Genomic DNA, 17,668 nt, shown 5'->3' on the forward strand with positions numbered 1-17,668 from the left:
CCAACGTGGGGACACATCATGACTTCACTGAAAGGAGCCAGTCTCTTCTATAAAGAGACACTTCCAATAGACAGTGATTAATCTAGTTTCCCATTCTCCTAAGCAAAATAATAGAGAAATCATCATTTTCTTCCTTATCTAACTACGCAGATGACGGCTTCATGACTCCTCAAATTTATTGAGTAGCAAAACTGGAGGCAAAGAAGAAATATGTCCTCTGTCCTCAGAAGCATTGAAAGCCTCAAGCTGTCAGAACCAACGCGAGTCTTACTAAACGAGCTGCAGAAAATCCAGGAAGAGATGGGAAAGGTAAACAAACACAAACAAAACCCGAAAGAACTTCTTTCTCTTCAAGGAAACTTCCAGACTAAACAAGGATACGTGGATTTTCTTAGTTTTGATACAGGATGACTTAAGTCACTAAATAATGTTCCTCATTTCTTAATTTACAGAAAAATATGGATGCATTGAATCTATAATGAAATGTTACTTAAATGAATCCAACTTAATTGAAATTAAGCATCCTGGAATGTAGCATTTAAAATGTATAGCAAATAGAGATTAATAAGGGGAAAATGAAGAGCTTCCCCCCCTCCACTTATCAACATGCAGTATTCTGCTCTGCAGAATGAAAAGGGAAAGAAAAAAACAAACCATACAGACCCAGGAAGCAGTTTTAAAAGGAAAATAATTGCTTTCATATTAAAACATACAAAACGAATTTCTTTTGAACCACTAATGTGTGGATTTTAAAAAATCAATAGCATACTCTATTTAATCCATTCAAACAAAGATAAATGGGAATTCGTGTCTCTGGTTCTCGGTAGTCTTCTCTCTCATGCTTTTTGGAATCACTGTGCCATGTAATTTCTGTTGTTGTTTTGTCTATGACACTTGGAGAAGCTCAGGTCTCAACATTTTTGGAGACAAAGGGAGCTCAGTGAAATGGGCTTGGTTTACCCGTCAAACAATGTAACAGCACAGAAGTTGCTCCATCAGTGGCCCGTGAGTGCGTGGAGGGCCGAGTGAAGGAAGTGGGGCCGTCTGCAAAGAGCAACCAGCTCATCAATGCAGTAAAAGTAGATGGACACTGTGTTCAGGCCTCAGGGCAGAAGGGCACGCCAATCAGGGGGGGACACAGGAAATCCAGGAGGGGCTGGCTGGGCAGAGGGGAGGCCTCTCCTGGTACAGGAACACATGATAAGCCAGCCTGGCAGATGATGTCACCAAAACCAGGCCAGAAGCCAAGAAACACCTTGAAGCACCAAGGTTGAAAAGCATACACTTATCGGGAGGGGCCAGCGAGGGCTTCAGGGATGAGGAGGAGAAGACCCCCTTCCCGTGTCTCCGTGGTTGCCCACATACATGCCCACATGCCATATTCCACTGTGGCTTCCTGGTGTGCATGGATTCAAAAGTGCCCCTCCCACATTCTCAGGGAAGGGGGAGGAAAAGGGGTGAGCACGCTGGCTTCAGCATGTAGGGGTGGGGGCTGACATAGGAGGCGGGGCAGCCTTCCCAAGCCCCCTGGCAGCTGGCAGAGCAAAGGTCTCAAAGCTCCTGACTATCCTGGGGCTCTGGCCAGTGTGTATGGATGCGTTGGTTTTTTTAAATGTGAATTCAGTCTTGTCATGTAAAAACTGGGAGATTTAACTTAGTGGAAAATTCTGGGTTTCTGGCTCCTTGGTAGAGAGAGATTAAAAGTCATGAGCTGGGATGCTCACTGTCAAATAAGATATTAAGCCCTGTTTTAAATGATAGATATAAGTGATATCTCAACAGCCCTACCAAATGGATACTGTCATTTGCCGCCGTGGAGTTACAGACGGGGAAACTGAGGTGCGGGTGCCGCTGAAACCAGCTTGAGGACACAGGACCGCAGCCTCCCTCCAAGCCGATCTGGGAGATGCTGTTCCACTGGTGCCCTGCTGGGCTGACTGCCGCAGGCTCGCTCCTTCCCTGCATCTCTGGGTTAGAACATTTGCTTCTTTTTTTTTTTTTTTTTTAATATTTCTAACGTGTGCTTCTTAAAAACATGGCCAGCGCTGAAGGAGAACTGGTTTGTTTCCAAGCTGGGGAGGATAGAAAACACCTCACATACATGACACAGAAGACCGAAAAGTCCTGTTTGTTGTGCAAGGAGCCGGGAGTCTGCGTTTGCAGCAGAATCCTGTATGCTGCTCACATACCTTGGGACAGGGAGCCGGCAAAGGTCCTGCAGCCCACCCAAACCCCTGCCCCGCCCCGCTTAGTCCTTTATTTTACCCTCATCGTACCACTCTTCTTTTCTTCCCCTCTCCCTCCCTCCATCCTCGGCTGGGGCTTCTGCCTCCTCTCTTAGCATTGGTTTTTATTCTTGCACATCTGGGTGGCATTTATATAAGAAAAATGAGACGACAGGAAAGAGCCGGGGTCGCCTGCATGCTGAGACAGTGGCAAGGGCCACTTCTTGAGCAGGAGTGGTCATGCCTATTTCAAAAATGGGAGGTGGGGGGCTTCCTAAAATGAAAACCCTCCTCTCCCATGGCTGGGCTGTAGTCATCTAAATTCCAAAGAACAGAAAATAAATTCGTGCCAAGGGGTCCATTGGTATTCAGAGCAGCCCCCCTCCCTACGTGAGTCAGGGCCACACGGGACCCACAACTGGGCGAGATCATTGTCCCCCACAGAAGGACCCCGGATTTGGGCTTTCAGCAGGGCTCCCGGGCGGAAGGAGCCAGCCTCGCTGCCTGCTTCTCGGCGCTAGGGGGCGCCCTTGAAGCTTGGAAGACAATTTCCATCAAATAAAAAGTGCTTTTTTTTTTTTCCCCCTTCAGTAATAAATTCACAGGGCTTGTTTTTTAACCCCCATCAGAGGTTAGAATAGTTTCATAAAAAAAGTTTTGGTAAATTCATGGGCAACTTTTGAGGTTATATGAGGTTGTTGTTTTTAAAAAAAAAAAAGAGAAAAAGAGCAAGAGAAAAACAGCCTTTCTCTGTACTCATGTAAGACTCAGCATCACCGGGCGTGAGGGCGGACGGGAGGGGGGCTTCGGGCTTCTGTATTTTTCCACAAGGGTCCGCGCACAGGGGGGTTCTGGGGGGAGGGGTCCCTGCTGCCCACCAGCGCGGGGGGGGGGGGCAGGCCCCCCGGGGAGCAGAGTCCCAGCTCTCTTGATGCACCTGCTCGGGTGCCGCAGAGCCGCCCGCAGCCCCAGTGCTCATCAGAGGTGCCCACCCGCAGTCCTGGCGAGCGCGGGTCACCGCTCTTGCACTCCTTTCTTCCTGGCAGGGAGTCGAGAACAAAGCAAAAAAAGTTCCAGCCCCCATTTCCACCAACCCCAACTCTCGAGTAGGGGTTAAAAAGAATAAGAACTTTATCTCAGATTGATAAGAAAGGAGACAAGAGGAGGCAGAAGAAAAACAGCGCGGTTGAGAGGGGGCGTCGTACATTAACTATGATTCAGAGACTGAGATGCACTGAGTTCATTTTTCAATCTGCCTTTTGCGAAGGGGGAAAAAAATCAGGAAATTATAGAAAATTGAGAAACAAACATCTCCGAGAGTGCTTTGCACCCGGGGGTGCTTAATGAACACTTAATAATTTCAAACGCGAGTACTTAGAGAAATAGCTTTTGTCCATTCCCGGCATGCCAGGTGCCTCGTAGCAAAAAGGGAGAGTTGAAATGACTGAAAATGATCGCTAATGTTTGTGTGGAGCGGGTGGGGGCACAAAAATTACTTCTTCGTGTCTCTGGAAGTTAGGGAAGTAAACAAGCAAAAATACAGAGTTTTAGCAAAAGAAAAAACCTTAGAATGGAACTTGCATTTCTTTTCCTCCATGTTTGAACTTGGGCAGGACTCCTAATTAGAATGGAGAATGGCCTTGACATTCCCCTGCTGACCCCAAGGGGCCATACTGAAAATTAGATGAAGAAATTCCAGTGCTCAAGCAGGAAGCAATGCTTGTTGGACCCGATTCCCCTGTGCTCCCTGCCAGCATCCAACCTTGGGGTAAAGGCCACAGTGAATGCATTTATTTAGAGAAAGGCAGTGTCCCTAAGCAGAGCTCACAGTGCCAGGGAGGCGTGAGATGGGATGGGGCCAGAACCTGAAGGATTATTCAAATCCCTTAGTCCCCTCTACCTTTGGGGCCAGTCTCACTCAAAGACCATCTGTACCCAAGTGCATAAATTCATGTGCCCCTAAGCATCCACTGACTCCATATCACCTAGCTCCCCATCTGAATTTCACTGTTCCTTGATTCATCCCCTTGACCTGTAGAAGTCTTTCCCAGACTTGGGTAGAAGGATAACCCACAGCCCCCACTGTCAGCCAGGATAACCACTGTGACACCCACAAAGTCCTTTCAATGGGTGACACAGCCTCTTTCTAACTCACCATCTCATGTAGCTTGGGTATCATGTACCCTGGACAGATGAGTGGGCTATCTAAACTGGCCTCATGGGCTCTTCAAGTGCCAGGTTAGTGAGTCTCTGATACCTATGGACTCAGACATGGCCCCATTTTACAGATGAGGATCTGAGGGAAAGAGAAAGGATGCCCTTGGCCAAGGAAGTAGTAAGAAGAAAAGTCAGGACTTGAATTCTTCAGACTCCAGAAACAAAGTTTCTTGCCCTGCACTACTACTGGCTGAATGAGGGGCTGAAAGAGAGGGAGGAAGAAGGAGTATTTGGCATTTTTAAAATTATTTGGCTTTCCAAGGTCTATTGTAGGAAGCAACTGGGTAGGATGAAGTATCTGCCCTAAGAGGGTACCTGTAAAACTACAGACCAAAAAAAAAAAAAAAAAAAAAAAAACCTAGTTCTCAAATTCTAGTTAGAGGTTGAAACCCAACCTCTCTCAAGATTTAGTTAGGCAGGTGTTAAAGACGTATTAGCATCAAAAGGGGACTTTTTGTGATGTAATCAAGAGGCTTAGAAAGGAACTGAGATTGACCTTCTCATTGTGACTCAATGCAGTTGGTCTACATAACACTTAAAAGTTATTGACGCCATTCAGCCTCACTTTGCTACTAATCCCTTAATTAAAATTAACCCTAAAGGCTTGCCTGTCCCTCAAAGCAAAACAGCCTGGCCCCTCTGGGAGATCAGGTCCCAGGTGGAGGTGAGAGAGGAAAGACCCAACAAGGTGACCGGTACCCTCCATGGTTTTGTCCCCCATTGGTAGGTCTGTTAAAATCATCACTTCTCCTCTTGCTTCATCTTCTGATGCCATTTGTCTACCTGTCCTTCAACATAGAATATTCTAGAACAAGACTGTTTTTGAGGGTTCTACTGAGAAGAGGCTCCCCCAACTCCAAGGGGAGGACAGTCTCCAGAAAGCCCTCCCAAAGCAGAACAGTCTCCAGTTCAGGTTTGTGATCAAAGACATGTGACTCTTTTGTTTTGAAAGAAATGTTTTAACATAATACAGTTGATCTTTGCAAATCTCAGCCTCTTTAAATGACTCTATGGTCCTGACCTCTGGCCTCCCCAGTGGAGCCAGACACGAGTGCACTGCACACTCTTGTGCTCCCAACTTCTGATGGTGCAGAAGCCGGAATTCAGGATGTGTCGCTCCGTTTCTACAGGAATCTATTAGCAACTGCCAAGAGAAACACTTAGCATCTTAGATAAATAAGTAAATAGTAGTTAAGTGCTGCGTGCCTCTACTTCCAGCAGTTTACTGTGGATAGCAAAGGTTCTTTATGGTCCAAGGGGGAGAAGAAGGGATGGTGCAGTGACAGGCTGCTGGTCTCTGTAGGGGGCCGCGCTGCCCCTGCTGTGGGGGCCCGGATGGAGGGGCCACAGGGATGTGTGGCGGAAGCGCGGCCCCCTCCTGTTTTGTTCCTGTTTACGCTAGCCCACTCTCCCTTCCCCGCTCCAGCCGGCCCTGTCAGGATCCCTCATTTGGAAGCTTAATCATATCAGCGAGCTTACCGCATTGCATGTGTAATGACTTGTTTACCAGTCTGTGCCGGCTGCCTCTGCCAGACGGGGCTCTCCCTAAGGACAGGGGCCGTGTCGTGTTCTTGTTTGCTCTTCCTGCTCCCACACACTGCCTGGCACAGAGCGGGCCCAACTAATTGCCTACGAACTCTCATCTATTTCACAAAGGTGTCTCGGCCCACCAACTGGTCCCCAAGCTCCTTAGGAGAGTACTCATGGCATCTTCTGCTTCTCCCCACTCTAAGGGCATAACTCTGACACACAGAAGCTGAATCCCAGTCAACCATGAGTAAGAGGAGGTCTGGACATCTGGGCCCCTCTCTTGGGAAACTGTCTCTCCTCTACTCTTAAAGGTCCCAACCCATCCCTCCATACAAGGGCAGGTGTGTGACCTAGACCTGGTCACTCAAGTCCCCAGTGATTGGTTCCGGAGAGACACCTGCTCACAACTAGGCCACCCAGACTCAGTTTGGGGATCTGGGTTACAGAAAGGAGTCAAGCATATGTAGGCAAGGCAGGTCCAGAGGAACCAGTGATGATGCCCCAGGAGAAGATCCAAGAGATGGACAGAAACTGAGTCTGGGTAACATCATTGGTACCCCTAGATCCAGCCAAGCCTGAAGCCCCTTTCTCTGTTCCCTGAGATAACATTTCTGTCTGGGCCAATTTAAATTGAGTCTCTTTCCTCACAACCCAAAGATACAGGCATCCACTGCTGGTCGCGGCATTTCAGAATAAGATAAGCATGGCGTCTGTTTGGGGATAATCAAAGCTGGCAAAAAGAAACATTGCTATCATATTCTCTGCAAGCCTTCTCATTTTATTCCGGGAGTCTGGACTGTGGCCCCAGATCCCACACTAAACCAGAGAAGGCTGAGACATTCATCTCTCCAGCTTCTGTCCATAATGAGGGATGAAGATGCCACTCAGGTTTTGACTAAAGCCTCACATATTGCTGTTTGCTCGGTCGAGTTCCCAGGCGGCCTGAGCATTCTGGGAGGTAGCTGAGTAATGCTCAGAGCTCAGCAGCCTGCAAATCAATTAATCTCTTCTGCAAATTGCTCACCAGGTCTAATGAATTGGCTCGGCACAGAGGAAGTCCTGTGTGGCCTTGTGTCCTCTGCAGTGACGGACTTCTCTCAGAGAGACGGAGACATCGTGCCTCAGCCGAGGAACAAATCTATTAATATTTGGAGAGAACATCAAATTGTACCCAGTGGACTTAAAGTTTGGTCAAGAGAAACTCACTTCTCTGTGATTTCAAAACAAGATAGTCTATTCATCCCTCCATGTTTTTTTCCACCGGATTCTGCCAGCCTTCCTCATGGTCTGTCTGGCTGTGGACCCCTCTCCCCGCAGTGAGATGCAAGGTTGGGGTGGACAGGCCCTCCTGATGACAGGCTTTCCAGTTAGCATCTGTTACACATCTTGGGATTTTTTTTTTTTTTAAGCTTAATAAGATCAAAGAAGGAAAAGGTACTCTAATATGGTACTGATGGGAATGTGAAATAGAAAGCAACTTGGAAATATCTACTAAAAACGTGCAACATAACTAAACTACAGTAAGGTATCACCTCACACAGGTCAGAATGGCCATTATCAGAAAGTCTACAAACAATAAATGCTGGAGGGGGTGTGAAGAAAAGGAAACCCTCCTCCATGTAAATTGGGGCAGCCACTCTAGAGAACATGGGCTTCCCTGGCGGCTCAGGTGGTAAAGAATCTTCCTAAAGTGCAGGAGACCCAAGTTCAACCCCTAGGTCAGGAAGATCCCCTGGAGAAGGAAATGGCAACCACTCCAGTATTCTTGCCTAGAGAATTCCACGGACAGAGGAGCCTGGCAGGCTACAATCCGTGGGGTTGCGAAGAGTTGGACATGACTGTGTGCTAACTCTTTCACTTTCAGTATAGAGAACAGTATGGAAGTTCCTCAAAACACTAAAAATAGAGCTACCATATGATCCTGCAATCCCATGCCTGGGCACATACCTGGAGAAAATAATTCAAAGAAATACATGCACCCCAATGTTCACTGCAACACTTACTTACAATAGCCAAGACATGGAAGGAAACTAAATGTCCATCAATAGATGAATGGATAAAGAAGATGTGGTATATATATACACACTGGAATATTACTTAGCCATAAAAAAGAATGAAATAATGCCATTTGCAGCAACATGGATGGACCTAAAGATTATCCTACAAAGTGAAATAAGTCAGACAAAGACAAACATCATACAATATCATGTATATGTGGAATCTAAAACAATGATACAAATGAACTTATTTACAAAAGAGAAACAGACTCACAGACATAGAAAACAAACCTTCAGTTACCAAAGGGGAAAGAGAGGGGAGGGGTAAATAAGGAGGTTGTATATACACTACTATACGTAAGTAGATAATCAACAAGGACCTACTGTATAACACAGGGAACTCTACTTAATACTCTGTAATAACTTATGGAAAAAGAATCTGAGAAAGAATGGATACATATATCCCTTATATATATGTATAACAGAATTACTTTGCTATATACCAGAAATTAACACATTATAAATCAACTATATTCCAATATAAAATAAAGTATTTAAATGTGCAACATAACAAAGACTCAGCAATTCTTCTTGGGTCTTCCCTAGAGAAACCCCCTACCTGGGCCTGGGAGTCATGGACAGTGGGTCCATGTGACGTACTGGCAAAGATGAACTATTCATTGTTAAGAGAATGACTGCCTAAAGTCACAGCAGCCCCACCCAGAAAGACTCCATCCCTATTTACAAGGTTGAGATCGCTCTGTATGTATTAACAGTATGGGAAGAAGACAAAATGATGTTGATTAAACAAGGCAAGTTGCACAATGAGATAGTCAGTGTTGTACAATTTCTATTACACACACACACACACACACAGAAACAACAATCTGGCAGGTGCCTTCCTAATCCCAAGCTGTAGTTTTATCTTGGGGCGGGGGGGAGCATGGGGAATGGGGGTGGTGGTCAAAGTGAACATGAGCCTTATTACCATAATTGAATGTGTTAAAAGATGTATGATTCATCATTACTCACATAATTAAAAACTAAACTTTTCTGTTCCTCTAGGTGGAGCATCCCTGTTTTCCAAGTTCATTTTCAACACAAACCTGCCCAACTTGTTTCAGTAACTTTCTCATCTGCCTCCTAGTGTCCACTCTACCTGCTCCAATCATTTCTTCACATTCACCTACAATGGATGGTCTGCCCTCTGCCCTCCTCATCCTTCAATGGCCCCTCACTGTCCTCAGGAGAAGGATGAGTCCCCACCCAGGTCTCAGATGCTCCTGGTCCCTCCATCTCCTCTCTCTGCACCCTGGGCATTTCCCATCACCCCTCCTTTGGTCACAGAAGGCTCGGGGTGAGCATCTCAGACTTATAAATGCAGAGTTTGAACCTGCCTAGGACACCCCTGATACCACTAAGCTCCCACCCCCATGAGGCAGAAAAGATTCGCTCTTCAAGAACGGTCTTTGCAGAATGTTGGTCCACAGCTTCTACAGCCCAACTCTGATGAACATAGAGTTTAAATTGATACAGGCGAAGGCCGTACAAGAGTTGAGGAAATTCTAGCTAAGACAGCAGAAGCCAACGGGATGTTATTGACAGAGGAAAGCCGATAGGACAGCACAAGAAAGTCCCAGGGAGGGACTCGGACCCACAGTGCGGGGTGAGTCACAAGCTTAGCATTAAATAAAATGGAATCACCCAGTGAAAAGGTTGTTCTCCCTACAACCCCTCTGATCAAGGAGATAAAGTCCCAACTGGATGCTAATATATCTCTAACGTCTCCTTAAGTCTTCCAGGTCGCTTTTTAAGCAAAGAGAGTGTATATAGGGCTCTCGCCCACAACCATCTAGACAGAATTTATTTGCCAGGGAAACATGTTCATATTGTTTTCTTTCTATAAAGTTCTCTTAATGGCATGTCATACTGGCTTTCCATTTTCAACATTGATAAACAGTTTCTATTGAAAATAAATGAATTTATGGGTTTTGCCAGTGAGCTTAAGTGGATCACATAAGCAAATAATCACACAGGTGACATGCAGATGGGACATTTCTGAAGATGGTCCATGAATTACTGAATTTAGGAAATACCATGGACCCCCGATTCATCATCTGGGTGGCCCTGAGCAGGTCACTGGATGACTTAGAGACTCTGAGTCTCAGTTTCTCCCTCTGTAAAATGAAAATGAGTCATCTCAAGTCTGTTGGGGGGATTAGATGTGGGTGCAGCTCCTGAACTGAAAGTGCCTTCTGAGTTTAGTTATTGGGAGATTTCTCTAAAATCTCACTTTGAAATGTTACCCTGAATCTCACGGTGTTTACTGCCAGAAGCCACGCCAGCTGCAGGAAATTGCAAAACCAGAAACTCGATGGAGTTCTTATCGTTCAATAAAGCATCTCTCTCAATCAATATGACTTCAGATGTGTCATCTGGGCAGAGGGCCACGCCGGGCCCCTCTTCAGCGTTCCAATTTTAGTCTGTGTACCGGCAGAAGCAGCACGGCTTCCAATGTGCCCAGCAAAAGCCCGAATAATTAACCTCAGCCACATCAGCGTTCTCCATTCAGTTCCACGAAATGCGTTTCTAAGGAAATATATAAGAACATTCTTTATACCAAAGAGTGTTTTAGTGTATCCGCACATCAGAGTACATAGAACAGGATTCAGTTAATGGAGCAGGTCCTTTTGACACAAAGGATTTCAATAATAAAAATAAATAAAAGTTGATATGTCATCTACTAGAGAGAAAGAAATGTGCACATAAACACAAAAACAGGACAAATCTCATTACAAGATTCTTTTTTGCAGCCCAGGGTCAATAACTGAGATATTAGGAAAAGGGTAATAGGCTGACTGCTGATGAGTTTTAAGCTCCTGGAGACTAGAATGTCCCACTTGAAATGCAGATAGAATTGAATGATGTTGAGTTCATCCTCGCTGCTCCCCATGTTCTGAAAAGTATTCTTTTCAGAGCGGTGACCTCATCAGGAGAAACACATCAGGAACTGTATAACCACAACAGAAGCGAATTGGCAGTGGCTTTTGCTCAGGTAGTGAGTGTCACCCACTTTGTATGGACGTGTGAGTTTTCAGTGACTTTTTCTAATGGAAAAATAACACTCCAATGTGAGAAGGCAAATGCGCAAGCGGGCACACAACACAAACCTGCAAAGCTTCCTTTGCTAAGTCCCTAAGACCCTAACCTGGGAAACAAACAGATCATTTTCATGACAAGGCTTAGTAGTGAACTTGCCCTTTAGGTACAAAAGATGGTCTTTCACTGACGTCAATTACATGGAATAATCACAAAATGGAAAACAACTCCCCCGGTTCTTCAAATGGCACCAGGCAGATAGGTGCCCAGGTGAGAAGAGAAACCGCCCTAGCAGGGACCTATCGCACATTTAACCTAAACCCTGATTTCTGAAACACTACCTCCCACACCACGCAGAAGACAGAACTCCAGTATCTTAGTTAATCCCCCAACAAGCCAAGCCATTAAGATGTCGTCACAACTTCAGACACTTAACGCAGAAACTAAACGGCATACACCTCATGGCCAAGCAGGGACATTTGAAAATTCCTCTCTAGAAATTGCTGTTTGTTGTCAGGGCAACCTAGATGGATGGATTGCCTTTTTGCTTACCCTTCTTGCCCTCAGTGGTTGTCAAACATGTTATGCATAAGAACCTCTGCTCAAAGTTGTAGACACCATTCCTATTCTTATGCTTGATAAGTGTCTGGTAAGTCAAGGCTACTTGAAATCTACAAAGAAACTTCCAGGTCCCCTCACCCCTTTGCTGGAAACTTGGATGGTGGATCACTGAATTTAGTTTTTAAACAAGTTCACGCAACATCACTAATTATTAGAATAATGCAAACTGAAACTACAATGAGAAATCACTTCATACCATTCAGAATGACCATCATCAAAAAGTCTACAAATAATAAATGTTAGAGAGAGTGTGGAGAAAAGGAAACCCTCCTACACTGTTGGTGGGTATGTAAATTGATGTAGCCACTATGGAGAACAGTATGGAGGTTCCCTGAAAAACTAAAAATAGAGCTACCATATGACCCAGCAATCCCACTTCTGGGCATGTAGCCAAAGAAAAACCATAGTTCAAAAGATACATATACCCCAGTGTTCACTGCATCACCGTTTACAGTAACTAAGACATGGAAACAACTAAATGTCCATCAGTAGATGAATGGATAAAGAAGATGTGGTGTGTGTGTTTGTGTGTGTGTGTGTGTGTGTGTACAATGAAATACTATGGGACCGTGAAAGAGAATGAAATGTTACTATTTGTAGCAACATGGATACAACTAGAGATTATCATACTAAGTGAAGTATGTAAAAAAGAGAAAGACAAATAAATGCCCAATCATATCACCTACATTTGGAATCTAAAATATGACACAAATGAACCTATCTGTGAAACAGAAACAAAATCAGGGACTTAGAGGATAGCCTAGTGGTTGCCAAGTGGGAGGAGAGAGAGTTGGATTGGAAGTCTGGGGTTAGCAGATGCAAGCTATTACATATAGAATGGATGAACAACAAGGTCCTACTGTATAGCACATGGAACTGTATTCAACAGCCTGTGATAAACCATAATAGAAAGGAATATGAAAAAATTTTAAGTAAATTAAAAGTATGTGACATTCACACCAAGAGAAGGAAATAATGCCATTTGCAGCGACATGGATGGACCTGGAGATTATCATACAAGGCGAAGTAAGTCAGACAGAGAAAGACAAAGATCATATGATACCAGATACCACTTATATGTGGAAGCTAAAAAAATAAAAAGATACAAGTAAGCTTACTAATATTTATAAAAGAGAAACAGATTCACAGACAAACAGATTCACATTCACGGCTACCAAAGGGGAAAGATGAGGGGGAGGGATAAACTAGGAGTTTGAGATTGACATAGACACACGACTATATTTAAAACAAATAACCAACAAGGACCTCCTATATGGCACAGGAGACTCTGCTCAATATACTATAATAACCTAAATGGGAAAAGAATTTGAAAAGAATAGATATATGTATACGTATAACAGAATCACTTGGCTATCTATACACCTGAAACTCACACAACATTGTAAATCAACTATATGCATGCTAAGTCACTTCAGTCGTGTCTGACTCTTTGCAACCATATGCATTGTATAGTCCAATATAAAATAAAAATTGAAAAAAAATTAAATTCAGTGGTGTTGGAAAGTCAAAAAAATAAAAATAAAAAGTTCAGTTCTCAGAAGAGTCTCAAAGATGCCAATCATCATAAAATCTTATAAATTAGGTCTCCATCCTTCATAACTCCTCTGGCCTTCTGCTTGCAGAAGACTTCACTGCCAAGCCATCTGTTAATTCGAATGATTAGTCCCAAGTTATTGGAATGGTTCAAAGAGGGAAATTAAGCATCCTTTTAAAAAATATTTTTCAAAAACATCCTCTCTCTCATCTTCATAAATTATCGACAGGAAGATTCTCCAAAAATAAAGAGTAGAAAGAATGCATAACAACATCTTATTTCAGCGCCTGGACACAAGTATTCCTGGCCACTTCTTTGAAAATGTTTTGCTGATTTAACTCACCTTCAAGAATGAGGGTCCAAGGTTTTCCCAGATTTTAATTGGGAAATTCCACCCTGTGCCCCCATCAAAAAATTACTCTCCATTTCGTTCTTGGGTTTCAAATTCCCCCATGTTATAGCCCCTCAGTTCACCCCAAACAAATCACCCTATCATTGTCATGCTGAGGAAACCAGGTCCTCCCCCCTCAAAAATATACAGTTTTGCACGCACTCGCAAAGTCGTGTATGTGCGTGCACACACACACACACACACACACAGAGTGGGGTCAGCTCCCTCACCAAGAAGCCAGCTCTGATCTCTCTAACCAGGACCTGCCAGGTCAAAGAAGACAAGAAAGTTGTTTGTAAATCGTGGGTGACCAAGGCCTATCTCTAGGTTCCTTTGAAGTTATTAATGGCACTCCATCTTCAGACACCCAACACTTTCAGAGTGTCTGTCACTCTGCTGTGAAATATTGGCTTTGGGAGGTGGTGGCAATAAGCTCTCTGAGGTCCTTTGATTCCCAGGGGGTGTTTATTTTAATGCATTCCACCCCACCTCCAACGCAATGGTGTCCATAATGGCCCATCCACCCCAGGCTTGCTGGTTTATCCGACCCCACCTCCCTGCTCCATCTTTGACACTTCAATCAGGAACAAGAGGTGATTAATATTCCCTGGGGCCAATGCTTAGACCACACCCCACAGACTCCCACTGCCCTTAATGGACACACTCCATGTGCTTTGCTATCATAGGGGAGGAAACCCTTTGAAAATGGGCACCTGTGACCCAGACCTCTGGCTCAACTGACTGTTCCAACAACAAACATGAAAACACAGTCATCTGCTGTTACCACCTGGTCTGCTGCTGCCACATTATTACCTATGTGGGGGTGGAAGGGGACTACATTCCCAGGGGGCTTTGCACTGCGTTTGGCCTCCCAATCTTAGCTCCACATTTAGATTTTGTTTCTGATTTTTCTTTTCTGTGTGGGGCTGGTTTTCTCCCCCATTCACTGGATTTTAGTAGAACAGGCTGGTGGTGAGATCAGAAAGCTACCGAGTGTAATGCTGTCAACATGGACTGGCAGAGCTGGTCCCTGAGGCCAAGAGAAGCTTTTGAAGGGAAGACAGGATGAGGAGAACCATTCAAGATCAGAGACTTTTTCCAGCTGGCCTCTCCACTAGAACTGAGGCCCCTGGGTCACCGTGAGCACAAAGGATCTTAGGAAGAAGCGACCACTTCCATTGGAAGACATATGGAAGATGCCCCCACCCCCTCAGGAGGAGAGAAGAGCTCCCTGCTTTGGACTGACAGTCCCACAGTCACAGCAGAGGGCTGGACCCACAGGTGGTGACTGCGTTTCAACCTGCACGGCCACATGTGGAGCCCTGCCTGCCCTCGTCCAGACTGCCACCAGGTCTTTTTCCCAAAGAGAAGCTAAGGGGGTCCCCTAACCCAGCACACCAGTCTCAGGATTGAAGCTCACTTGGACCACACGCCTGCAGGTGTGAATATGTCCTACTGGGAGGTGGGCTGCATGATCCTGTTTTAATGAATACATATTGATTTAGGTTTATAGCAAAACTTTCCTGCCAAAGCCATTTGCACACAAGGAGAGCACAGACGATGAGTGTCCATGCATGCCACTGCCTTTTCCACTTAGAAACACATTTTGAGGTCCCTTCTGTTGGTTCTTGGACCGGGGGGAAATTGATGAGGTGGTTCATCATTGAATTGTGCCTGTCCCTCCAAAACATATATATCCAAGTCCTAAACCCACAGAACCTGTGACGGTGACCTTACTTGAGAAAACATCTTTGCACATGAAATTAAATTATGAATCTCAAAGTAAGATCATCCTGGGTTTAGAATGAGCCCTAAGTCCAATGGCAAGTGTCCTTATAAGAGAAAGACAGGAGAACATTTGACCCACAGAAACACAGGAGAGAAGCTGTGCAAAGATGAAAGCAGAGACTGGAGGGGTGCAGTCACAAGCCAAGAATGCCCGGAGCCCCCAGAAGCTGGGAGGCTGGGTAGGATCCTCCCCTGGAGGTTCTGGAGAGATTGGCAGCTTCTGGCGTCCAGAACTGAGAGAGAATACATTGTTGTTATTTTAAACCACCGCTTTTGTGGCAATTTCTTCTGCAGCCCGAAGCAATTTACCAATCCAGAGAGCATCTGTTCTATTCCCCCTATGTCTGAACATCCAGAAGAAGCCATCTCTGCTGAGAAATCTCCCCCTTGGGCTCCTCCCTGAAACACTGACCTCATCCTTCACTAAACAACAGGGACACTGAGTACCATGCACCCCACATGGTCTCAGCACTCAGCATACGCTGGGCCTTACACGTGAGTGTGTGCGCAGTCCCTCAGTTGTGTCCAACTCTCTGCGACCCCATGGACTGTAGCCTGCCAGGCCCCTCTGCCCCTGGGATTTCCAGGCAGGAATACCGGAATGGTTGCCATTTCCTCCTCCAGGGGATCTTCCCAACCCAGGGATTGTACCTGTGTCTCCTGCATTGGCAGGTGGGTTCTGTTGGGCTTTCTTGGGGGTGGTATCACCCAAGTACACCCCAGTGGGCAGGTCCCTGGATTGTACCTCCTTGAGAAGGAGGCAAGTAATGGAGTTCAACGTGAGGAGTCACAGAAAAGAAAGAAAGGGCAAAGCCCGGTCCCGTCATTGCATTTTTGTCTAGCCCACTGCCCACCGACGAGGTCTTAACCCTTGATGTTCCATCAGAAGACAGTGCTTTTCCTTCCACAACTGGCCATCCATTGGAGCAAATACCTACTTTGACTTAAACTCTTACTGAGGAAAAAAACGAGTCCTCATCCTTACCTAGGAGAAGGCATGGGGATTGCAAGGGGGGCGAGGGATCCAGGGGCAGCACGGAAGCGCCATCTTCCTGAGGGGGTGGTGGGGCTTCACAGAGGTTGAGAAGAGGGGGCCCTAACCATCTGTCCCCACCCTCAGGCAGAACCCAGGGTCAGCCCTTGACCCAAACAGACAACAATCAGCCACGAAAGACAGGTAATTCAGTCACCACTGGCCATATGGGACCACCACCTTCTTACACAAGGTCTTGGTCAGCCCCCCATCAAAACACTGCCCACAGGGCTAAGGCTGGGCTCACGAATGCCCAGTGGAGGGAGGAAGGAGGGGAAACTGCAGTCCAGAGAAGTTAAGTGATTTGCCATGGCTGCCCAGTGATTGCAATTTAAAATAGCCCATTTCCAGGAAGCAGTCTTCATTAGTTCATCCTTTGTTTATTTCTGAGCATCACGAAGAGCCCCTCTTATAAGCCTCTCATGGAAGCAATGTTCCCAGCCACTCTCTCATTACAACATCTCCTGCTACTTTTATTTCACATTCACTCGAAAGCCCATCCATTGACCCATTTAGCCTCACAGTAGCCCTGCAGAAAGAGTCCAGTGAACTTCTTCAGAGATGGGGGAAGATGGAGGCACCCAGAGTTCTGACTCAGGCCCTCCATACTCAAGGATGTTTGTTGCATTTCAATGTTGGATTCCCAATATCCCCACCCAGCACCCGCTCCCCCAGTTTAGGGTCTCGACTGTCCCACAGAGGTAACACTTCGGTCATCACCCCATAAGCATCCATACCCTTCCTGGATGTCAGGCTTCAGACAGCAAGGACAGCTGCCTCTGCTCATTTCATGGCCCCAGCAGCATGGCTCCCAGTTTGGATCCATCTCCAAGGACAGCAAGACTTACCTGCCATCTCTGAAGAAGCCTGCCCTTGAGTCCTATGGGGGTCCGGCCCCTTGGCTCGAGGTGGGTGGCCATCTTTTCTCAGAACCCAGTGTGGCTTCCGCAGTCTAATGACTCTCAGCTGGACACGGCTCTGCAAGAAATTCCCTCTGTACCTGGGGAACAAGAACCACAGGGGGCATAAGCACCCTGGAGAGCATGTGCCCTGGAGCTTGTGGGCACAGAAATTCCAAACAGAATGCTCAGAGGGGAAAGTCCAGGTCCCCATGGGAAGTCCAGGAGAGCACAAAGGGCATGAGGTCCAAGCAGATCATCAGCTCTCAGGAACCCCTCTTCCTTCCAGTCCTCATTCTCCTGCCAGGAGAAT

At 45.9% G+C, this 17,668-nt stretch overlaps 1 protein-coding gene across 3 annotated transcripts in view; it reads right to left on the bottom strand.

Annotated features, from left to right (window-relative positions):
- The window catches only part of ZNF831 (zinc finger protein 831), an 87,535-nt gene that overhangs the window by 35,950 nt on the left and 33,917 nt on the right, over window positions 1-17,668 (bottom strand). For 2 of the 3 annotated variants that reach the window (XM_043480186.1, XM_043480187.1), the window contains exon 4: window positions 17,305-17,456. In XM_043480186.1, the coding sequence (XP_043336121.1) occupies window positions 17,305-17,456 (152 nt within the window). Of the gene's footprint in view, window positions 1-6,922; window positions 7,111-17,304; window positions 17,457-17,668 lie in introns of those variants that run through there. The other variant, XM_043480189.1, reaches the window with a different exon arrangement.

The sequence above is a fragment of the Cervus canadensis genome, chromosome 10, assembly GCF_019320065.1.
Source record: "Cervus canadensis isolate Bull #8, Minnesota chromosome 10, ASM1932006v1, whole genome shotgun sequence".
NCBI lineage: Eukaryota > Metazoa > Chordata > Mammalia > Artiodactyla > Cervidae > Cervus > Cervus canadensis.